This window comes from Eucalyptus grandis, chromosome 5 (genome assembly GCF_016545825.1).
Source record: "Eucalyptus grandis isolate ANBG69807.140 chromosome 5, ASM1654582v1, whole genome shotgun sequence".
In the NCBI taxonomy this organism is placed as follows: Eukaryota; Viridiplantae; Streptophyta; class Magnoliopsida; order Myrtales; family Myrtaceae; genus Eucalyptus; species Eucalyptus grandis.
The window spans coordinates 3,663,625-3,687,306 of NC_052616.1; the positions used below are offsets into that span (position 1 = coordinate 3,663,625).

The 23,682-nt window shown below is 40.1% G+C and overlaps 3 protein-coding genes across 3 annotated transcripts; all 3 read right to left on the minus strand.

Moving 5' to 3' along the window:
* Window positions 1-6,739: 6,739 nt before the first annotated feature.
* Window positions 6,740-8,408, minus strand: LOC104414254 (phloretin 4'-O-glucosyltransferase). Its single transcript, XM_010025304.3, has one exon. The coding sequence runs from the start codon at window positions 8,304-8,306 to the stop codon at window positions 6,915-6,917; it is 1,392 nt and encodes a 463-aa protein (XP_010023606.2). The 5' UTR covers window positions 8,307-8,408; the 3' UTR covers window positions 6,740-6,914.
* A 4,915-nt stretch (window positions 8,409-13,323) lies between these two features.
* On the minus strand, window positions 13,324-14,709 carry LOC104414255 (phloretin 4'-O-glucosyltransferase). Its single transcript, XM_010025305.2, has one exon. The coding sequence runs from the start codon at window positions 14,707-14,709 to the stop codon at window positions 13,324-13,326; it is 1,386 nt and encodes a 461-aa protein (XP_010023607.1).
* A 3,073-nt stretch (window positions 14,710-17,782) lies between these two features.
* LOC104414256 (phloretin 4'-O-glucosyltransferase) lies at window positions 17,783-19,676 on the minus strand. The gene has a single exon (XM_010025307.3). It carries the CDS (start codon window positions 19,567-19,569, stop codon window positions 18,172-18,174), a length of 1,398 nt encoding a protein of 465 aa, XP_010023609.2. The 5' UTR covers window positions 19,570-19,676; the 3' UTR covers window positions 17,783-18,171.
* Between the last annotated feature and the right edge of the window lie 4,006 nt (window positions 19,677-23,682).

Genomic DNA, 23,682 nt, shown 5'->3' on the forward strand with positions numbered 1-23,682 from the left:
AATTTATATTTTTTAATGAGGGTAAGAGGTTGGTTGAAAGATAGTTGATTTGTTCGAATAGATTAACAAGTTGGGATATTCTTATTTTTGGTTTGTCACAATAGCTCAAAAAGAGATTTATGTGAGAGATTCCAACATTTGGGAGAAATGATAAGCAAGTATTTCAACATAGTGTTGAAAGCAATTATCAAACTTTCAAAAGAGATAATCAAACCACCGTCCTTTGATGTCATCCCACAAGAAATTTTTACAGATCCTAGTCATAAACGTTACTTTAAGGTATGCTTTTTATATCAATTTTATACCGTAAAATACATGTAGTTGAAAATCTTATATAATATTATATTGGTTATAAAGACAAATTTATGATTATATTATGGTTGAATATCACAACAAATTTATATATATCATGTTATAGGGAAATAGTATGTGGTAGATTCTGGTTATGCAACACTTCCGGGATTTTTAACTCCATTTAAAGGCGAACGGTATCATCTTAACGATTATAGAGGGAATGTGAGATGGCCAAGAACAGCAAGAGAATTGTTCAACCATAAGCACTCTTCACTAAAAAATTTAATTGAGAGGTCATTTGGGGCATTAAAGAATCGCTTCACTAGTTTGAGACTTATGCCTCCATTTACAATTTGGAAGTAAGCACTTGTTGTAATTGCATGTTGTGCTCTCCATAATTACATTCATGATCAAGATAGAATATATAGAAACATTTCCCTATATGGAGATCCAAAGTATCCGTTCGGACCTAGAGAAGTGGAGGTTGCAGATGATACATCGCATGAGCAAGCACCGGGGATAAACATGCTTAGGATAAGTATTGCAAATAAAATGGCAAGGGATCACAATATGCTTGAGATTTCATGACTTTGTGTTTCTGACTTTTGTAATATTGTTTTTAAGTATTCACTTATCAAAGTCAATGTGATGAAGTTGAACAATGAACTATATTACTTCTTTTATTGTGATGTCATGTATGAAAGGGTCCATGTAGAGATCTATAAGATACTATTCTTTTTGCTAGCTCTTATTGTACGAACTTTACTTATAAAATTTTCTTCGAAGTATCCGCATATGACCATGTTCAAAATGTTTTTCTCCACTCACCATGAACAAAATTAAATTGGTGAGTATTTCATGAGAATGAGAATTCAATACCAAGTTTACACTTTATAAATAAATAAAAAAGCACTTGAGAAAATTTGGAACAGAAATTTTGTACAGTTTACCAAACGTGTTTATGTTCTTTTTCTATTTCAGGAACATAAATTTTGTGCCGTTATCAAACGTGTTTCTGTTCTTTTTCTATTCCAGAAACAAAAATTTTGTGCAGTTATCAAAAGCAATCTTTTGTTAAAAATTATTCTTCGGAACAGAAATAGTTGTTACCAAACACACCCTGAGGTAGAGACTGTTCGTTATAAATAAGAATGTCTCTGAAATTATTACGTCTAGGCTGACGAATGAGGGAATTGCTTGACTTGTACAAAGCGGTAAAGTCTAGATTGTCTTGCTCTCTCCGGGGGAGGAAATATTGCATGGTATTTACTTATGTTATTGGGTAACGTGACGAGTTAAGAAGTCAGTTATTAGGGCAACACTTTTTTTGAACATGAACATGTTGAGGACCTTACGCGTCCCTACCCCTATCCCCCCCTAAAAAGGTGGAGATTTGTTATTAGAGGCAACAAGTCTGTGAGTGAGTTTAGAACATGAATAGAGTAGGACTGACCAAAAAAAAAAAAAAAAAACATGTTGAGGACCTTTAGATAATTTCTCTCGTCTCCACCGATTTCGCCACATACGAGACATCTCTAATTTTTTATACATAAGACAAGAAAAATAGCGAAATTCACGAAGTCAAAAATATCAGAATGATGAGTCTCCAGTACAAAACTTTAAAATAGTTTGAATTTCACTCTAACTAAAAATCCTAAACCTTAATCTCTCTTCTATTTATATGTAGCTACTAGCCTACTACGGTGAGATAGTAATTAGAAGTCCATAGTCAATGGCACGGCTAGGTGCGGAGACTCGCGGTTAACAGTGGGGGATGATGCCGCAACTTTGCCGTTGGATGGATCACGAACTGAAATACACCAAACTGGATGCTTCACTGCTAAGGGAACCAGCAGCTCGACGGGGAGGTACAGCAGGTCACGAGGACGTTGTGGCACAGTGGGGCTGGTGCTTCGCGGTTCGACGAGGGAGGAGCATCAGCGACCGTTGCGGTCAAGGGAGCGGCGCTAGCGTCGGGGCGTCTCGGCCGTGAGGACTTGGCCGAAGACCTCTCTCTCTTCTTCTTTCCCCCTCTCGATTATCCCCCTCTCCATGTGTCAGAGAAAGACCCCCTTCAATATGCAAAGGAATGGAGCCACAAAGAAACAAAATTTCTTTCCTCTTTCCAATCATATATACTGCATGGCCGAGGCACAATCTCCCTTCTTTTATTTTATTTTCCTTCTATACGCCAATTCCATGCAAATATTTTATTTGATTGCGGGTGTTGATCTCTGCCTTTGCCCACTCCACTTTTATAAGCTAAAAAGAATCTTTGAACGAAGAGGAGGGATACTGACCAAAAAAAAAAAAAAAAAAAAAAACGAAGAGGAGGGATGGACTTTCCCTTCGCGAATGCTCATGCATATTTTCTTGATTATTCTTTCTTTTTTCTTCTTCTGGCCTTGCTTAGCCGAATATTGCCAATACCCACCAAAACTGATCTCGTCTTTTTTCTTAATATTTACTTCAATAATTATGCACGTACAAGCTCCTTCAAGATCATTGCCAATTTTCCAACTTGGTATACCTCATAAGTTCACTTTTGGCCATTTAAAGAACGATAGGCTTAGCCAAATTCTCTCTCACCGAAGGTTTAGGCTACGCATGACAACGCTTCTTGGTTGAGGAAGAGTTTTTTTTTTTTTCAAAAATAGTTCTTTTTTATTTCTATTTCAAAGAACAATTTCTAAGTAAAAGAACCCGTTTGATAACTACACAAAATTTCTACTTTTGGAATAGAAAAAGAACAAAAATGAGTTTGTAATGCAACAATTTCTTTTTGTATTTATTCATTTTTTATTCTTGCTCACGGATCGCCGACCGTCAACCACCGGTCGTGGCTGCCGATGGCCGCCCGCCGGCCGCCACCACTGCATGACCACCGGCCACTGCCCGTCACCGCCAACTGTCGCCCGTCACCGCCGACCGCTACTACACAGCCCATCGGCCACATACGACCGCCGGCTGGTGGCGGCCAGCGGTCGGTGGTGGCTCTGGGCGGTTGGAGGTGGCTGCGACAAGAGAGAGGAATAAAAGAAAAATAAAAAAATAAAATTGACTTATCTCTAAAAATTGTTTCCGGAAATAAGAATCAACTTTTTTTTGCTTATCATTTTTGCTCCAAATCTATTTCCGGGTTAACTTTCTATTCCGAGGAATAAAAAACAACTTGGCGTTACCAAACGGATTTATGTTCTTTTTTTGTTCCAGGGAATAAAAGAACATAAATTCGAAGGAGTAGAAATGTTACCATGCGCTGCCTTAGTCCAACTTGCTAAATTAAAACTCAAAACCTTAATTCAAACCCATTTTCGTCGGTCCAATGCAAATGCAATAATAAAAAATATAAACTAAATAATAAATCCTCCTAAAACTATATGCAATGCAATGTAATTATAATATTCTTGTTTGGGAGTTAAAATTTCCCTAATTTTTCAAATAAATGAATGATTATGTTGTTAAAATTTAGGTGTCAACAATCACAGTAGGAGGATGGAAAATATAGAGTAGTCCAAGCTTGAAGAAGCCAAAACAGCCCGAAAAAAGTGCCTTTTCATTTGGACAGCATAGTTTCGACCAAAAAAAAAAAAAAAAAAAAAAAACAAATTTGGACAGCATAGCCAAAGATGCACGAGTAAAACCTTTATACAGAGTAGCAAGAATAAGCGGACCTAAAGCAATCGATGTACCTTCGGCAAGACTAGAGGCAACAACGAAGAGGTCCTGAGATACTTGGAAAGCCGAATAAAAGATGTAATTGGAAAGCTAGAAGAGCAAAAAAAAAGGGGACATTGTCATCGAGAGACTCGAGGAGTTCAGGAGGACCAACTTCTCTGACAGGCGTACTAGAAGGAAGAAAACCAACTGAAGCATAATCATCCAGAAGAGTGATCGACACAGCACCCCACGGCAAAAGAAACAGTTGGTTGATGGAGACCAAAAATTGATGGCGACACCCAAAAGACCTAGGTTTAAATTACAGCTGAAATGGCTAAATTGGAGAGCAGTGTCGATGCTGGTCTTTTCCCAAATACGTTGTATTCGAACACCGGACTTCATCCTCGAATACCATATGTAGAAATCAATTTCAAATGAGGGAAACCCCTGAATCCTGAAGGCTTACTAATCCAAACATCTACTATAGAAGATCTCTGGATGGGAAACAATTCCCCGCTCCTTCGAGGAAAACAAGGTATAAGGGATGCAGGCATTTGAAAATGACTTTAAGACAAGGATCAAGGATGATTGCATCGGGATAATTAGCAATCACATTTAGAATGTCAAGATAGCAATTTTTGTGATGCTCATCTTCTCGTAAACTGTCGAACTTAACGATATAGTCTGCGGAAGAATAACTGGGGGGATCAGGAGCCATAGAGAATAGTGAAGCTTAAGACGTTAACTCAAAAGGCCAGGGACTTTTAGACCAGACAAAGGATTTAGGGCTTAAGGTTGAAGATCAATGGAGTATAAAAATCAAATCTTTTTATGAATATATACTTTCTCAGAATAGACGGCAATTCAAAGGACGGTGATTCAAAAAGATGCAATCCATAATGATGACGATCCGTGGTCCGAGTCAAACAAGACAAGTTACGAAGCATCAGAGGGACAATACGCATCCTGGCACTGGTCATAGGATAGACATGGATGCCTAAGGTATTTCTTTAAAAGAAATTTAAATTACCTATTAAATCTTTTAAAATGGGGCATATATTTACTAAAAAATGACCAAACTATCGATATGAGAAGACACATTATTAGAACATGAAAAATTAATGAGAAGGTGACCCATTGTTGACAACTAAAATTGGCATCAATGTTGGCACACATTGATTGTCACCAGCCAATTACCAACCTACAACAACGTTTGGTCGAAGACAATTGATATCAATAAGTGGCCAAAATGTTAGGAGAAAATGAATGCATAGGAAGCATCAAGATATGGTTAATGGATCAAAGTTATTGAGAAGTAAAGTAATTGAGATCATGGAGTAATTGGTATGCATCCTTTTTAGGAATATCAACATAGAAACGGGATGGTATCATGAGAACATTGGCACAAGACTTTTGGAAAGAACTGTTCAAAAGCAATTATGACACAACCATTATAAATATCATTGACCTTTCGGAAGGAACTGTTCAAAATTTGTTTGATAGTCCTCATCGAATACTAAATTTTTAATTTTTAGATTGATGTATGCGAACTCACATTAAGTATTTTACTAATAAATAATTATGCAAATAATGGAAGCAGATGAGGGCTTGGCGTAAATTGGTGGAGGTTCAAGACAAAACCGAAGTCTCTTCATCGATTTTTTTTTTCTAATAATTAAATGTGGCATGAGACAAGCATATCTTGCATTCTCACCAAATGGTCTTCCGTTATTTAAGAAGACGACTAATGTCTCTGGGGGAGTTTATCATCATCATCATCATCATCATTTTGTCGAAAAGAATTGGGGGAGTTTGAAAATGGGCAAATATCATGAAAAATTCCAAATTGATATACCTGTCACAAATTTACCCTCAATTAATTTTTAGATTAGCAAAAACAACAAACTAGTATTATTGTGACAAATTTTCCCTAACTTGATATGGATTTCTATGTGAACTTGACATTACCATATGTCATCTAACTTAACAATTTCACGATAAAATTTGAATGAAGCTAACAGACGATATATATGTAATAGATGTAGCAGTTTGAGATTTTTTGTGACCCAAAAATTAATTTAAATAAATTTATCACAAATATAATAGTTTGGGGTAATTTATAATAAGTGTATCAGTTTAAGATTTTTCGTAAGTGGATCCTTAAAATATAATAAAAAAATGTTACATGGGTCCCAATCATTCATCTTTTATCACCTCCACAATTAGAACACTTCACTCATGGGGTCTATTTTCCGATCATTTGTCTTCAGCAATGACCCTCAAATCACGCTCTTCTGTGAACTGCCACGCCTGCTTTCGGTCCTTGACAGTTAGCCATCTGTCTATACCGATGAACTCACCGCCCTTTGCCGGTGGTCGCCGTGATTCGACCCTCTTGGCAACCTCCTAGCAAGCGTGTGAGTGAGGCATGAGCACTTTGACATACACCATAAATCCTAGTCCCAGTCGATATTACAACCTTTGGTTCCTAATTGAAGAAGTTTAAGATGGAAGAAAATATAACAATCAAGTATTTCATATTTTATTATTACTAATATGGATTATTGATACGGATCAAGACATCGTAATTCTTCTATCATCGAGAAATGTTTTTCCCATCGGTGGTAGGTGACCATCAAGATTCAAGACTCAGCAACAGAAGCGTCAGATATGGCGGGCTGGAATAGAAGGAACGTGGTGCGACACTTCTAACATGTTTAGATTTCTCAAGGACTCTCCAGTCCACCCAGAATGGGACAAAAAACAGAAAAAAATGACACCTTGATAGGGAAAATATTCCAAAACGACAAGCTACGACTCCATGCCCCAATGAAGGATACATAAAAGCCATGTGAAGTGTGCATTCGGTAAAAGTCCATAAAGAAAACGACAAATCCTCTGTCTTAAGGACAGAAAGATCAAAGAAAGCACTTGGTTTAGCTGCTGACGCCACAGATAATTCACTCAGACGCTTCTCTGACCTCGTCCACGAAGGCCCTAAGGTTCTTGTCGGAAGACCCACCCTCCTTCGCAGCCTCCCTCGCCAAATCCCTAAATTTCTGGGCATTCCTTCTCATCTCATCTCCCTCCTTTTCATCTCCCATCACCAGCTCCAAGCACCTCCTCATCTCGCCGCTCTCCACCAGGCCTTGCTCGTTGGGCGTCACCTTCACCCCGGTCCTCCACACGTCCGTGACGAGCTTCGCGTTCGTCTGCTGATCACTCCACTGCGGGAACGCCACCACGGGCACCCCGCAGACCAAGCTCTCTGATGTGGAGTTCCACCCGCAGTGTGTCACGAAGCACCCCACCGAATGGTGCGACAGGACCTCCACTTGCGAGCACCACGGCACTATCATCCCTAGATTTTTCAGTTCTTCTGCGCAGCTCAATCTATCCTCGTCTCTCTCTTCTTTCCCGCTTGTCCGGATGACCCACAAGAATGGCCGACCAGCCTCTACAAGCGCTCGTGCCATTTCCTCCTTCTGTGGCTTCGATAGCACGGAGATGCTCCCAAACGACAGGTAGATCACTGACGCCTTTGGCTTCGTGTCCAGCCACTCGATGTAGCCGCTTGAGCTCTTGAAGAGATCGCCTCCGAAAGAAGTGTCCGATGGATCTTGCCCGTCCAAAAATGCGGACGGGATCAGCGGCCCGATCCCAATCACCTTAAACTTATCGATAGCCCGTATGGCGTCTGGCTCCAGCGCATCGAAGGTGTTTGTCAGCACCCTTGGATTGGCCTCCTCAAGTAGTATCTCGAAATGACGCTGGAAAAGGGGGAGGCTGAAGTTGTACTCATTTTTAGAATTGCAAAATGAGGGTATGTCGCTGGCCATGAGAGGCGGCAACCCAGGCAATTGGATTGGCAGCGAAGGATTGTCGCCCGTGCTTCGAATAAGATCCCCGTAGCCATGGAAGTAATAATAGTAGAAGTCCAAAACAGTGGCCGGTTGAATCCAAACAAGCGTCGAAGGAATACCATGAGAACGAGCGACATCAGCAACCCACGGAAGGAGGGTGGTGTAGAATACTCCCAATAATCGCCGACCGTTCTCAAGGTTCGAGGCGATGAGATCGCTTAAAGTCTCCGATCCTCGTCGCTTGAGGTCGTCCATGTATACCTCGAGATCTTGCCCTTCTTTGACACCTTCGTCGTAGCCATCAGAGAAGCTGGCGAAGGATAGCCCCTCGGGAGGAGATTTCGACTCGGCCGTGCGGAGGTGGGCGCGAATGGCAGTGACGAAGGTCACGTGAGCGCCAACACGCACCAGACGCTTGGCGAATTGGAGGGACGGGTTTATGTGGCCCTGGCCGGGGAAGGTCACGAGGAGGAAGTGTGGAGGTGCCATGGACGAGGCTCGAAGAAATTCTTTGGAAATGGTAGGGACGCTGAGGCAGCACTCGACAGGAGATGCGCTGTAAGTGGATGGGAGAGGATTAACGAGGAGATTAAGGTGGAGACTGTCCGTTATAAATAAGGACGTCTCTGAAATTATTTACGTCTAGGCTGACGAATGAGGGATTTGCTTGACCCGTACAAAGTGGTAAAGTCTGGATTGTCTTGCTCTCTCTCAGGGAGGAAATATTGCCTGCGTATTTACTTATGTTATTGGGTAAGTGACGAGTTTTTGTTTGGTCGGCACGTGACGAGTTAAGAAGTCAATTATTACAGATGTATTTTTCAAAGATGAATTGCAACTCTTTTTTTTTTAACATGAACATGTTGAGGACCTTTAGATAATTTCTCTCGTCTCCACCGACTTCGCCACATAAGAGACATCTCTAGTTTTTTTTATACATCAGAACAGCAAAATAACGAAATTCACAAAGTGAAACATATCAAAACGATGAGTCTCCAGTACAAAATTTTAAAATACTTTGAATTTCACTGCAACTGAAAATCCTAAACCTGAATATCTCTTCTCTCTATTTGTGCTACTACCGTGAGATAGTAATTAGAAGCCCCCCCCCCCCCCCCCCATGACCTAGCGAGCTACATATTGATACTTGATTTTTAAGCGACGCATCTTATGAAGATAAAAGCTTGAGATTACAGTTTCTGATTGCGATAGAGCCCGTTCCTCGACTAAAAAGAGTAATTTAATACTTTTTACATTAGCACTTCATTTTCATTTTAATCTCATAAAATCAAATAGACAGCTTTTTTTTTTTTTTTTTTTGGTTAAAGTATGAACGAAAAGTCAACCCCAAGTTAAAATTTGATTTTTTGAATGAAAAACCACAAGCTAATGTAAATTATACTTCCACAGTGTCAATTTTCCCAAAAAAAAAAAAAAAAATCAAAATTTAACTCCTTAATTGACATTTTAATGAAAAATCACCAAAACGTTAACTTTTGCCCAAAAATATTGAAAATTTTTCAAATCTCTAAATCTTCCTCATTTTACCTTAATTTGACATAGGCATTATCAATTTTACAATAATCGATCAAGAACCAAATTTTCCCTAATTTGTGGATTTTGGTTTGAAATTGACCAAAAAACAAATTAGTTCATTTCTAGTTATTTTTAGGAAAATTTTCTTAGCGACATTTGATCATGAGGCCGTCTCACATCCAATTTTCAAGCTAATTTTGAAATTCCAAATCAAAGGTAAAAATCCCCAATTTTGTCTCTAATCCAGTGGGTAATTCATGAATTGCTCATTTAAATCATGAACAAGTCCATTTTCTTAGAGACTACTAAAATCCAATATCAATTTTGACAAATTCACACGAATTCAATTTGATTTGACCAATTTGGTTAATATGAAGTTTATAAAATCAAGCTAATTTGGTCTAATTGGTGCAATTCAACTTAACCCATTCTAAGGTATTGGTTACTTTGACCAAATGGGGTTCAATTTGACAATTAAACTTCAATTTCATTTTGGGGTTTAATTGTTGTCATCAAATAAGCACGTGTCTGAAATTATTACGTCTTGGCTGACGAATGAGGGAATTGCTTGACATGCACGAGTGGTATGGTCTTGATTGTCTTGCTCTCTCTAGAAGACATTTCAAACAATTAAAATGTGCGTATTTACTTATGTCATTGGGTCACATGACTAACTAAGAAATCAATTATTAGGGCCATGTATTTTCAAACATGAATTGCAATTTTTTTTTTTTTTTTTCTTTTAAACATGAACATGTTGAGGACTTAGATAATTTATCTCGTCTCCACCCAATTTCGCCAAATACGAGACATCTCTAGTTTTTTATACGTTGGATGAGCAAAATAATGGAGTATACACATTCAAACAAATACATCACAACGGCGCGTCTCCTGTACAAAATTTGAAAACACTTTGAATTTCACTCAAGCTGAAAATCCTAAACCTTAATCTCTCTTCTATCTATATGGAGCTACTATGGTGTGACCTTAACCTCTCTTCTATTCATGACCTAGCTAGCTATATAACCCAATAGCATCATTGACTTCAATCGGCTTCTGGTCCCAACTCACTATGAGAACGTGTTGGACTATACTATTAGACAAAAAAAAAAAAATCATTTCAATGCATGTCCCATATATCTATTGATCTAATAAAATGAATTTGATTGCAATATTTCATGAAGAAATACATTATCTACTTCACCATATAAAAAAAGGGAAAAATTGTGCAAAAACTTCAAACTTGTTGTACTTTTGTCAATTTATTTATAAATATTTTAGTTTTACCAATTAAGTCATAAATTTTTTCACATTTTGTCATTTGAGTTCATATGGTCAATTTTAATTGGAAATTGCATACGTGAATGTCGGTAGTGTAATGTAGGACACTCAGCACTAATGTGGACAATTCTTTTTAAATTTTTTTTTATCTTTTTTATTTATCTTTATTTTTTCACCAAGTTTGACGAGGGCTAGCCGACCCTTGCGAACCATAGGGGAGGGCTGGTAGCCCATGTCAACCCCTAGGCGAGGGCAATGAAGCCCTCGCTAGTTGTGGGCGAGGGACTTGGTCCTGCCCACAGCCATGGCTAGTGAAGACTTCACGACCCTCCCATAGTGGCTAGCAAGGTCAATCGGTCCTCAATTGCAATTGGCAAGGGTTGGTTAGCAACCCTCTTGCCAAGCTTGGGAAAAAAAAAAGGAAAAGAAAGAAAGAAAATAAATGAATAAATAAGTAAAAAAAATTAAAATATTATTAAAAATTATTCATACCAATATCAGTCATGCTATGTAAGACAGTTGGTATCCACAATGGTGATGCTAAATGGACTCAATTAATAGTACGTAATAAGGTTTATGACTCAATTGACAAATTAATTTTTTTAAAATTTAATTGGTAAAAGTACAATAACCTTAGGACTATTTGGACATAATTGGCAGTACATGACAAGCCTAAGTCTATTATTAATCCTAATGAAAACTACATGAAAACCCCTTGGCATTTCCCAATCGGCTTGAGCGGGACTCCCACAACATCTTGTTGATGGGGAGTATGAACTACACTCTCAACAATTAGCACACACAATCGTGTCAGTACGTCACTACTTTGAACATGGACTAAAATGAAAAAAAAAATGGTCACGAGGTGAATTTTACGGATCTTTTCAGTGGGATGGAAATATCTTTAGTAAGAATACTTTTTGTAATTGGTTAAATTTTGATTAGTTATTACTCAATCTCTTTCCGTTGTTATTTTGTGTTTTTCTATTATTTGGCCAACGATGTACTTTTCCTCCATTTAAACGCCCCTACTTTGCAAATCCCATCAAGCATACAAATTGGCCCGTTTTCAGAAGAACAATGAATCTGGGACCGATGCGTCAAATTTTCTAGAGTGACAGATTCGTTATCTTCTCATTTTTCCTATATACATCGATATGCATATTCAAATCATTTCTCTTTCTTTCCTTATAGTGCAATCAGGGCCTTTCATCGATTATGTTGATGTGGCATGCTGAATATTTGACATTACATCATATAAATACTTTTCGGTGTATGTGGCGCCAACGTGATGCCAGATATCTAACAATTTTACATGTGTTTATTCTATTTTTATTTTATTTTCCACGAAACAAACATAGACATAGTGAAGATAACCTCAATTGACATATATGCAAAAGATACTCATAGTAATGATAGAAAGAAGAGCAAACACACGTAAAATAATATCTATCAACATATGTGCACACGACACATGGGTCACATAATAGTTGTGTTAAAATTTCCGTTGGATTTTGGATTTTAGACCCACTAATCTTATTGAACACATTAAGTTAAAAAAGATTGGGTAAATTCACTAACTTGAGACTGTCAACTCAATTTGTTATGTATGGTGATATGCAGAATTTACATTTGTATAGGTGAAAAGTGGGAGGGAAATTTGCTTGCTGATGAAGATAGAGTACTAGTTTATAGTTCTTTGATACTTTGATGCATGATAACGATCATATCCCTATTATTGCTGTTGCCGAGTTTATAACAAATATAGATGTACACCAAATTTATATAGAAAAGTGTTTAGCAATTACCCAATTTGTCTCTAAGAATTTCATCAAGAATGTGTTATCAAAGTTGTAAGTAAAAAGAGAAAAAGAAAGGATTGTTGTTGTTATAAATAATTGTGATGAACAGTATATGATTTGGTCATACTTACAAACAACTAATTAACACATCTTTTGGGAATATATACCTTATCTCCTCATCACCACTTTTCATGTTAACAATCACTTCTTTTCATATCCAAGAGTCGCATTTTTTCATGATAATGAATCATTTCAATAAAAAGATTGAACACCACATCAATAAGTGGAAAGACAAAGAACCATTATTGTAAGTGGTGCGCTCGCAGTGGAAAGTGTTGTTAGAAAAAGATACTTAATCACTAATCAAACGGCATTAATATCAATTAGGTTTTTGTTTGATGGGTTACATGTCAGAAACAACACCCGAATCCACCTCCCTTTCATGCCCATGTCATCTGGGCTTTAGCGTCCGACCTTGCACCAAACCTAACGTTACCATATCATTAGGATCTATCGCACTAATTTGGTTGGGCCACAGTCAGTCTTATATTGGGTCGGACTAACTTTTCGTGCTCAGAGAACCCTGGCCAATAAAATCTTCACCACACTTACATTTTCACCTAAGCCCAACCCACCGGGTCTGTTAACACCTTTACATACACTAGTTCCTCGACCATTGCCAGTCGATCCTGATAGTCGCGATCAGTCCTCAATTATTGTCGATCGATCTCAATGATCATTGATCTAAATGATGAGGCTAGTACATACACTTTAACAGAGACTTGACACAAATATGTTCAGTGGATCCCTACACCTCCTTTTTAATGCAATTGCTCATTGCCGTAACCGGGAGTTACACCACATTAACTATAAAGGCAAAAACATTCTCACTTCAATCCTGCCATGAAAAGCCTAAGATTGTCGTCTGAAGATCCGCTTTCCTTGACCGCTCGCCTCGCCAAAGCTTTCCATTTTGAGGCACTCTCACGCATGCCTTCCTCGTGTGTCGGCCCCATGACCAAGTCCAAGCACCTCTTCATTTCTTCTCTTCCCACAACGCCTTCGCCGTCCGCCCTTGCCTTTACGCCTACCCCCCATACGTCCTGGATCAACTTGGCGTTCGTCAGCTGATCCGAAAATTGCGGACACGCAACCATCGGCACGCCTGCTGTCAAGCTCTCGAGGGTCGAGTTCCACCCACAGTGCGTCACATGGCATCCTATTGACTTATGGTTCAAGACCTCCACCTGCAGACACCACGGTACTATCAATCCGGAATCTCCATCGATTCTTCCCTTTATCATCGTGTCGATTTCTTCTTGTTCACTGGTATTGGAAGGCCGGATCACCCACAAGAATGGTTGGCCACTCTCGCGAAGTCCTTGGCATAGCTCCTCCATCTGATTTTTCTTCAACACGGCCAAGCTCCCGAACGATACGTAAATCACTGAAGATGCAGGCTTTGAGTCGAGCCACTGCAGATAATCCGTCGAGCAGTCGAAGAGGTCACAGCCGAAGGAATTGTCTAACGGACGATCTTTATTATCCAAATAAGCTAGCGGGATCAGAGGCCCAATCGCGAATAGCTTCATGTTCTCCATGCCTGCTTTGATCAGATCTTCTTCCAGCGCGTCGAAGGTGTTCAAGAGAACACATGGGTTGGTTTCTTTTTCGAGTGTTAGGATGTGTTCTTGAAAGGTCGGTACAATGGGGAAATTTGGATCGGTAGGTAAGAGAAATGAAGGCAAGTCCTCCGGTGTCAAAGGAGGCAAACCAGGCAATGAGATTGTAGTAGGAGGCTCATTTTTACTACTTTGATAGAAACCACTTCGACTGTTGAAGTAGTGGTGATATATAGCAAAGACGGCAGCCGATTGAATAGAAAGAAAAGCGGAAGGAACGCCGAGATCTCGAGCCACATCGGCCGCCCACGGGAGCAGGACGGTGTAGATCAAGAAAGTGACTGGTCGATCCTTCTCAGATAAGCTAACGATCAGTTCTCTTAAGTTTCGGGAACCTACCCGCTTTATTTCAGAAATCCTGTCTTCGTAGGAGGAGGGTTCGCCAGCATCGTCGTCGGTGACGGAGAAGGAGGTGTGCGATAAGCCTTCCATCGAAATAGGGGTCTTGATGGTCCTTACGTTTCGGCCATCGACCGCGTTGGCGTAGGTGACCTGCGCGCCGGCCCATACCAGTCGCTTGGCGAGTTGTATGGTAGGATTAAGATGACCCTGACCACGGAAGGAGATGATGAGGAAGTGCTGGTGGTTCATCTCTCTCTCTCTCTCTCTCTCTCTCTCTGTGGTGAGATAGATGTTGCATTATGGCAATGGAAGGTTTTTTTTTTATATTTGAAACATGGGCATAATGTCAAACGAACATATCCATTTGGATGACTTTAGTGAAATCAGATCGAACCCGCTACTTTTTTTTTTTTTTAATAATAAATCTACACGTGGGCCAACCAGTGATTTTCATGTGAAAGATTGGACTTCTGTCTCTCTTGTCATTGAGCAAAAGTGTTTAGAGTCAGAAGTGGTAGCTTATCCATGGCACATTGGCACCCGGGATGACCTAGCCCAAGCTAGGCCCGTGGCCCACCGTGATGATAGTCGAGTAGGTTCCGCCCAGTCCGATCCATGGCAGGCCGCCGGCGACGGACTCGTAATTCTATGTTTGGATGCTGGATGGAGAGTAAGGTGATGGATGAGTTTGGCTTTTTATAAGTTTAGCCGAAATGTCTATTATCGTCTTGCAAGAAAGCGTTTGATGAAACCATCTCTCTAAACTTAATGTTTGTTCACCAGTGTCTACAATCAACACACTCATTACGAAGAGACTGCTTGATACAAAAAGAACAAAAGAGCATTAGACATATTGAACTTATATTGAGCTCTCGTTTCCTCATTTCAAAGTCGACGTCGGCAAAAGAAGAATTGTAATGCTTGTTAGTATCAGGAGCGGGAGCTTGTGGAGCAAGAATCCAACGGTACCTTGAGTGTTAAAGTCATTCTTAAGGATACAAGTCGCATTTTTATAATTTTATTCGTTGAAATCTACACATTGACAGCTAATTCATAACTTTAACCAATCAATGTTTAATCATTAACCAAACTCATTTGTGAAGTAATGAGTCTAACATTTACAATATATAAATATTTAAATTTATTTATCCCAACAAGGATGACTGCACACACCTAATTCTTGACCAACTGTCGATTATTAAGTCACACTCATTAAAATTTTGACAGGCTTGCTCTAGAAGAGCTTTCCTACAACACCCAATATGATCAAATTGGATGCTGGAATTGCAGAATATTGTGATTTTTAATCACGACTATCTAATCTGGATGGGGTTAGAAATACACAATTTTTGCAAATTGCTTGATAAGATGATGTAAATTTCATTGTGAGCTTTCTAACGTTTTAAGAATCACTTCCATTGGAGTTTCTCTTCACAAAACTAACAAAGTAGTCAATTTATTTAGAAAATCATTCTTTACTACACGTGTTCGTGGTTTGAAGTAACAAAGATGCACATACAAACTGAGTGATCGACAGAGAATTATTGATAGTACATCTCGTAGAAATTAGTTACTGGGTATCTCATTATTATTATTTTCATTTATGAATCTTCAAGTGAATTTTTTCTTTTTTTTGATAAATCAGGGAACCCGCGCACCGTACCAACACGGACAGTCCGACAGGCTCAGGATAACGGGAGGTAAACCCTGGGGCGATGCTAGCAGAGGACCCACCACCCTGACGTCGCACTTAAGATCCCGTGTGCCAGCGGGATTTGAACTCCTCCCCTTTCACAAAGGTTCATGGGAGCACTTATTCAACTGGGTCATCACAGGTGGTGGTTATCTTCAAGTGAATTTTTAACTTGTTAAGGATCCATAATTGTACATTGCCAAAATTTATAATTAAAAAAAAGGTTGTCCGTATGACGTGTTAAAGTTGGGATTCTCCATCAACCAGGGTAATAGGGTACAATCTTAGCGCACTCGACCAAGAAGAACACGGATGACGTGCCAATACTTTTTATCATTTACCGAAGAAGAAGACAGTTCTCACTTGCCTACTGGTAGGATTTTGAACGAGTGGCTCAGTCAACCATCTGCCATTGACTGGTGGATGAGCCCTTCGCCCGGCAAATCTGGGATTAGTTAAATCATTGCAGCAAGTTTTTGGAAGATTCTTTTGCATTAACGGAATCTAATGAATTAGCTGCGGCTTTGGCACATGAAGTTGTTATAACATGGGGTAAATAGGTGAGCTGTAAGTGTGATTTACATGAGAAAAATTAGAATAGTACAAGTGAAGTAAGGAAAACTAAATTGCTAAATTGTCAAAAATATTTATAATTGAATCGATATCATTGAAAAATTTACATTTAAATTGATTAATCATTAAAAGGTTTATAATTAAATTTGCGCAATTGAAATGTTTAAAATTGAATTAATTGCCCTACATTTAGTTTGGGAAATGATTTTTCCTTAGTTTTTTTGTTTGATGATTATTAGCGTTAGACTCCATTCTGGACAACTTCTTCAAAGCTTTTCTTTACTGGTGAGAATTTTGGCATGACTATCAACCTGTGCACCACAATCTTGGTGTCTAATCTGGGCATATCTTCATTTTGAACAGAAAAAGACATCTTGATATTTTTTGAGGAATTTGATCATAACCTTGTTTGGTGAAGAGCTTCATCCTGCCCTTGTCACCCTTGATGGTTTGGCTCGGTCCCTATAGGTCTTAGTATGTTGAATGTTTGGTAAATATCTAGTTTGGAACCTCTCAACTTCCTCAAGAATTTCAGTAGGTGGTCCATTAGCTCCTTTGTTCTTGCCAACCTCAATTCTCATTGCATATTCATAGATAAAAAAAAAAAAAAAAAAGAGTAACTACATAAATTGTTAGGTTGGTCTCGATTATCATAAAGAATTATTCTAATTGTCTCTAATACTAGTCATACATCTTTTATGACCTCCGCAATTAGAATATTTCAACCCTCTCAATCATTTGGACCCAAAAAAATAAAAAATAAAAAATAAAAACTCCCAATTTTGAATCGTATGTACACAGAAGGGTATATTTCCGCGGCCCACACAACCTAATGCCAAGCTCTATGGACCACCATGCCCGTTTTTTTGTTCCTTGACGGTCGGCCTTTTGTTTACCCCGACGATCTCCTCACCCTCGCCGGCACCCCCTGTGATTTGACCTGCTTGTGACCTCCTGCCAAGCGCGCGAGTGAAGGCACGAGTGCTTTAACATACGCGGTAAACACCAGCCCCCATTGAAACCACCACCACTTGTTTCCGGTCAAAGTTCGAGACGGAAGAAGATATGACCATTGAGTATTTCATATCTCATTACCAGTGTGGACTATTGTAAAGATTCTAAGACATGTAGTTCTTCTGCCGCTGAGAAATGTTTTTACCATCAGCTGTAGGTCGAACCATCGAGATTCAAGACCAAGCAACAAGATTCAAGACCTAGCAACATAAGCGTCATATATGACGGGCTGAAATAGGAGGAATGGAAAATAAGAAAAGAAAAAATGTCACCTAGAAAGGACAATAATTTGTCCTGAACAATAAGCGACGACTGCATGCCCACAGGAAGGATTACATAAAAGCCATATAAAATTTGCATTCGCTAAAAGTCCCTAAAGATGAGGACAGGAAAGCACCACGTTAGCTGCTCACAGCGACACCATAGACGATTCATTCGAGCTCAGATGCTTCTCTGACCTCGTCCACGAAGGCCCTGAGGTTCTTGTCCGATGACCCGCCTTCCTTCACGGCCTCCCTCGCCAGATCCCTAAACTTCCGGGCATTCCTTCTCATCTCCTCCCCTTCCTTTCCATCTCCCATCACCAGCTCCAAGCACCTCCTCATCTCGCCGCTCTCCACCAGGCCTTGCTCGTTGGGCGTTATCCTCACCCCGGTCCTCCACACGTCCGCCACGAGCTTCGCGTTCGTTTGCTGATCGCTCCACTGCGGGAACGCCACCATGGGTACCCCGCAGACCAAGCTCTCTGACGTGGAGTTCCACCCGCAGTGTGTCACGAAACACGCCACTGAAGGGTGAGAGAGAACCTCCACTTGCGAGCACCACGGCACTATCATCCCTATCTTATCTAGTTCTTCTTTGAAGCTCAATCTATCCTCGTCTCTCTCTTCTTTCCCGCTTTCCCGGATGACCCACAAGAACGGCCGGCCAGCCTCTACAAGCGCCCGTGCCATTTCCTCCTTCTGTGGCTTCGATAGCACGGAGATGCTCCCAAACGACACGTAGATCATCGACGCCTTTGGCTTCGTGTCCAGCCACTCCATGTAGCCGCTCGAGCTCTTGAAGAGATCGCCTCCGAAGGAAGTGTCTGATGGATCTTGGCCGTCCAAAAACGCGGACGGGATCAGCGGCCCGATCCCAATCACCTCGAACTCATTGATAGCCCGTATGGCATCCGGTTCCAGCGCATCGAAGGTGTTTGCCAGAATCCTTGGCTTGGCCTCCTCAAGTAGTATCTTGAAATGCCATTGGAAAAGCGGGAGACTGAAGTTGTACTCATTTTTAGAATTAAAAAAGGAGGGTATGTCGCAGGCCATGAGAGGCGGCAACCCTGGCAATTGGATTGGCACCGAAGGATTGCCGCCCGTGCTTCGAATAAGATCGCCGTAGCCATGGAAGTAATAATAGTAGAAGTCCAAAACAGTGGCCGGTTGAATCCAAACGAATGTCGAAGGAATGCCATGAGAACGAGCGACCTCGGCAGCCCACGGAAGGAGGATAGTGTAGAGTACACCTGAGAATCGCCGACCGCTCTTAAGGTTCGAGGCGATGAGGTCACTTAAAGTCTCTGTTCCTCGTCGCTTGATCTTGTCCATGTATTCCTCCATTTCATCCCAATTGTCGAAACCGTCGTCGTAGCCATCAGAGAAGCTGGCGAAGGATAGCCCCTCGGGGATAGATTCCGACTCAGCCATGCGGGGACGGGCACGAATGGCAGTGGCGAAGGTCACGTGGGCGCCGACACGCACGAGACGCTTGGCGAATTGGAGGGAAGGGTTTATGTGGCCTTGGCCAGGGAAGGTCACGAGGAGGAAGTGTGGTGGTGCCATGGACGAGGCTTGAAGAAATTCTTTCGAAATAGCGATGACGCTGAGGCAACACTCGACAGGAGGTATGGGGTATATGGATGCGGGACGATTAGCGAGTAGATTGAGGTGGAGACTGTCCGTGATAAATAAGGATGTGTCTGAAATGATTACGTCTTGGCTGACGAACGACGAACACCCAGTGCCGCATGGGCCAATATTAAATTGTTTGAGAAAAGTTGGCGTTCTAAAGACTAAAAGTCCAAGACAGATGGTCAACTTTCTCATCAAGTCAGGGCTACTAAAGAATTTTCTTCCACACCTATTCTTATTAACCTTTTATTTTCCCGATTTTGCCTTATCATTTGACTGTTCATCTTCTTTTCCACTGAGATTAGCTAGCGTGTTGCGCAAGACTACAAGGGGCTGATGACAGGCTAGATAAAATAACAAATTACGAAGGCCAGCATGCACCCTTCCTTTTTCTAAGCGATATTTAAATTAATAAAAAGCTGTGTACTTACTACTTCATCGCATCACATGACGAATTACGAAGTCAATCATAAGGGTTTAGATATTCTACAAAGATGAATGACGATTTATTCAAACATCAACATGGTAAAGGAAAAAGATAATTTATCTTTAGTCTCCACCCAATTATGCCACATATGAGACATCTCCGCGGGGCAAAATAACGAAGCATACGCATTCAAACACATCGCCAGATTGGGTAAGAAAAGAAAAAGGAAAAGAAAAAGAAAGAAAGAAAGAAATATAAAAAAAAATTATTTTTCTTAAATTTTAAAAATATTCATGTCAGCACTAGTCATCAAACATAACACATTGGTATCCACGTTAGTGATTTTTGGCTCAAATTAGCTAGATGCAATCAAATAGCAAAACATAAAAAAGTTTAAGATTGAGTTAGTACAAGTGTTATGACATCCTGAATTTCAGGTTCTGTTTTCAATTGAATAAGTTGGGCTTTTCATTGATGCACCTATAGTTCTATTCTCTGAGTTGACCACTCACAAGATAACTAGCCTATCAGATGAAGCCATTAAGGAATCTAAACGCAATAAACTTAAGAACTCGACCAGGAATTGACTATGCTACCGTGCTAATCTGTAAGGGTCATTACAGTACTGAAGATCAAAATCGATCGAAATTGGAGATATGTCGATTCAATAGAGGTATTAGTCATCTAATTGCAAAATGTCTGTAGAATGGCACTAAACCAATTTTTCTATCGTTTCTGTACCCTATGTTCGTATTTGAAACTTCAAGATTTTCACGACTATCGAGAGTCGTCAATGTGTCGAAGATATACAATGTGGCTTGAAAATAATTGACCACGGGTCAATTACACTAAAAATTCTTAAAAGCTATCCCATAGGTTAGGTTACGTTAAAATTGCACTGGATCGAAATTAACCGCGAATTTAAACCCGATTTCAAGTTCTGTCGTGTCACGATTTATTTTAAAAGCGTCGACTCACCTTCCAAAGATTTTTCTGCAAATCAAGGTTTTTTGGCGAAAATTCAAAGTAGGGCCGTTTCCAACTAGAAATTTGAGGACTGTTTTTTGTCGCGGTTTTGGAATTCAAATTGGATAAATTGACTAGGAAAAATGTAAATTCAAGTGTGGGCATCTTGGTTGAATTTATAGGGACCAAATTGAGCTCAATTGGAGGGGAATAGGATGAGAATTGAACCAAATTGGATGGCCAATGTACAAAATTCGTAGGCCATGGGGGACTCAACATTTTGGACCACTTGGAGGCTTGTTGAGGAAGTTTGGGCAGCTGCAAAATGGCTGAGGAAGATAGCCAAGTAGGTAGGGTGAAGCACTTGAGAGCCTAAGATATTTTGGTGGCCCCATTCATCTTCAGCAGCCTTCTTCTTCTTCCCTCAACTACTTTCTCCATTTGTGTGCTATTGAGAGCTTGAGGGAAATCGAAAAACCCAACCAACTAAGCCTTCAAGCCATCCGAGCAAGTCACGTGTCCGCACGCCAGCCGCGAGCCCAGCCGTGTGTCATTGCCGTCCTGCCTCTAGCTCGAGACCTGTTGCTGTCCTGAGCCATCCTAGCTGCTGGCGAAACCTCCCGTCGCCGTTTCAATTGTTGTCAGCCTTCGCCATTGCCTGCTTAGGCTGCTACAGCCATCGTCGTCCATCTTATGTTGTTTCAACCCCTTCAACCGGTCCCTGCAGCCAAGAGCATAAGCGGAAGTTCCAACAAGAGCTAAGACTTCTAGGCCTGTTTTAGGTCCCTTCCGGGCCTTGTTTGGTGTTGCTACTAGGAGGTTTATCGCCCGTCTTCGTGTTGCCATCGCCGTGGATTCACTGGCTCACTAATCTAGTGAGTTTACTCGCTAAACTCCACTTAAGGAGTTAATAATGCTTAAGGGGTGTTTAATTTAAGTTAATTAGGGATTAGATGGTTAGTTAGATTAGATTAGTGATTTAATTATTCAATTATACATGTTAGGTAGTTAGATTAGATTAATTAGGTACTAGATAGGATATACTATTTATCTAGATAGGTTCAAAAATTTTCCCGGTCCGTTTAGGCAGTTAATTAAGCATTTCCGGCTTAAGTTAGTATTTTTGGTATTTAAATTGAATTATTTAATTAATTTTGGTAATTATTTAATGATATTTTCTAAAAATTATACCAGGATAGTCGATGACCAGAATTTCGTGCTGATTGCAATTATATGCTTGGTTTATTTAGTTGAGTGTTAAATTGTGCAAATTAAGTGGTGATTGAAATTTTGAGTATTTAATTCGAAATTTGGAAATTCGGTAATTGTTTAGAAATTACCGAGTGTCGGGTTTTGATATCGAAAATGGTTTTAAATACAATATCAAATAGTGGAATTTGAAAATAAAGGGTATCGATTTTTCTAGTTCAAATTGACCGTGTGCCCACACATGATTATTTTACCATGTATTTTTAATACGAAGAAAATAAGCCAATTTCACCATTTTAATTAAGGCATTTGAGTAAAATGCACGATGTCTTGGGCTGAGATTGAATGGTCGTGTGTTGGTTAAGAGAACTCGTCTCGAGCCGTTGAGCTAGACATGCCCCTATATGGGATGCCCTACCAATGGATGCTGGTCGTAGTAGATTCTGGACTGATGCTTCTTTATGGAATGCTGTCGACGTAGTGACGTTACCGTGCTCAATGGGGCGAGATGATGCTTGGCTACGCCAGAAGACCGCCGAACTTCGAGTAGGTCGTGCTCGTGTGTGGCCGTGATTAATAATTGGAACGCATGCTGAATGAAATTGACGTGCCGGATTATAGGACAAAATTGCGTGGCACAAAGTGGGACATGTCATAACGATTTGGCCCTATACTCAGGACCCCTTGTGTTGTTGAGATGAAAGTGTTGGTGTTCCAATTGTTTGAGCATGAATATTGTTTATGTTTATAATATGAACTATGTTGACATACAGGAAGGATCTGAAATGAGGTAAGTCTTTGTGGTTGTGTGATTAGGACACCTTTAGGCACATTACCCTCTTAATTGGAATTTATAGTGTAAATTCGTTGAAATTTATATCTCACCTCGTCATAGGCTCAATTCTTTTCAGGACCGTAGAGTGGAGGACCCGAAGTCGAGGACTGGAGAGCTTGGAGTTTAAAGTCTCCGTAGTCCCTATTTGGTCTAGACTTCTGGACATAGATCTTTTGTAGTCTTTTGTATATGACTTAGTGTGTATATAAAAGTGTCACGCCTCGATCCTCTGAGCATGTGCAATCGATTAAATAGCGACGTCCCAAGACGCATTGCCGATCTATTCATTTTATATGTACATGCGGAAGCGAATAAATAATCCCCATACAACAACATAATGGGATATGAAAGTAGGGTCATAATTTTGAAAACCAACATCACACTTATAAATACACATTACAATAAGTTATATACAATATAAATTAATGTGTGTGTGTGTATATATATCTAAATAGGGGCAGGGCTTTCACAAAACTATGGATCCTCGTCCTCGTCTCCATCATCATTGACACTCCAACTGGAGCCTTCAGCAGAAAACACCGGACTTCCGGGATCTTCAAAATCCGGGTCTACCGCGTCTACGACCGAGCCTTGAGAAGGATCTACT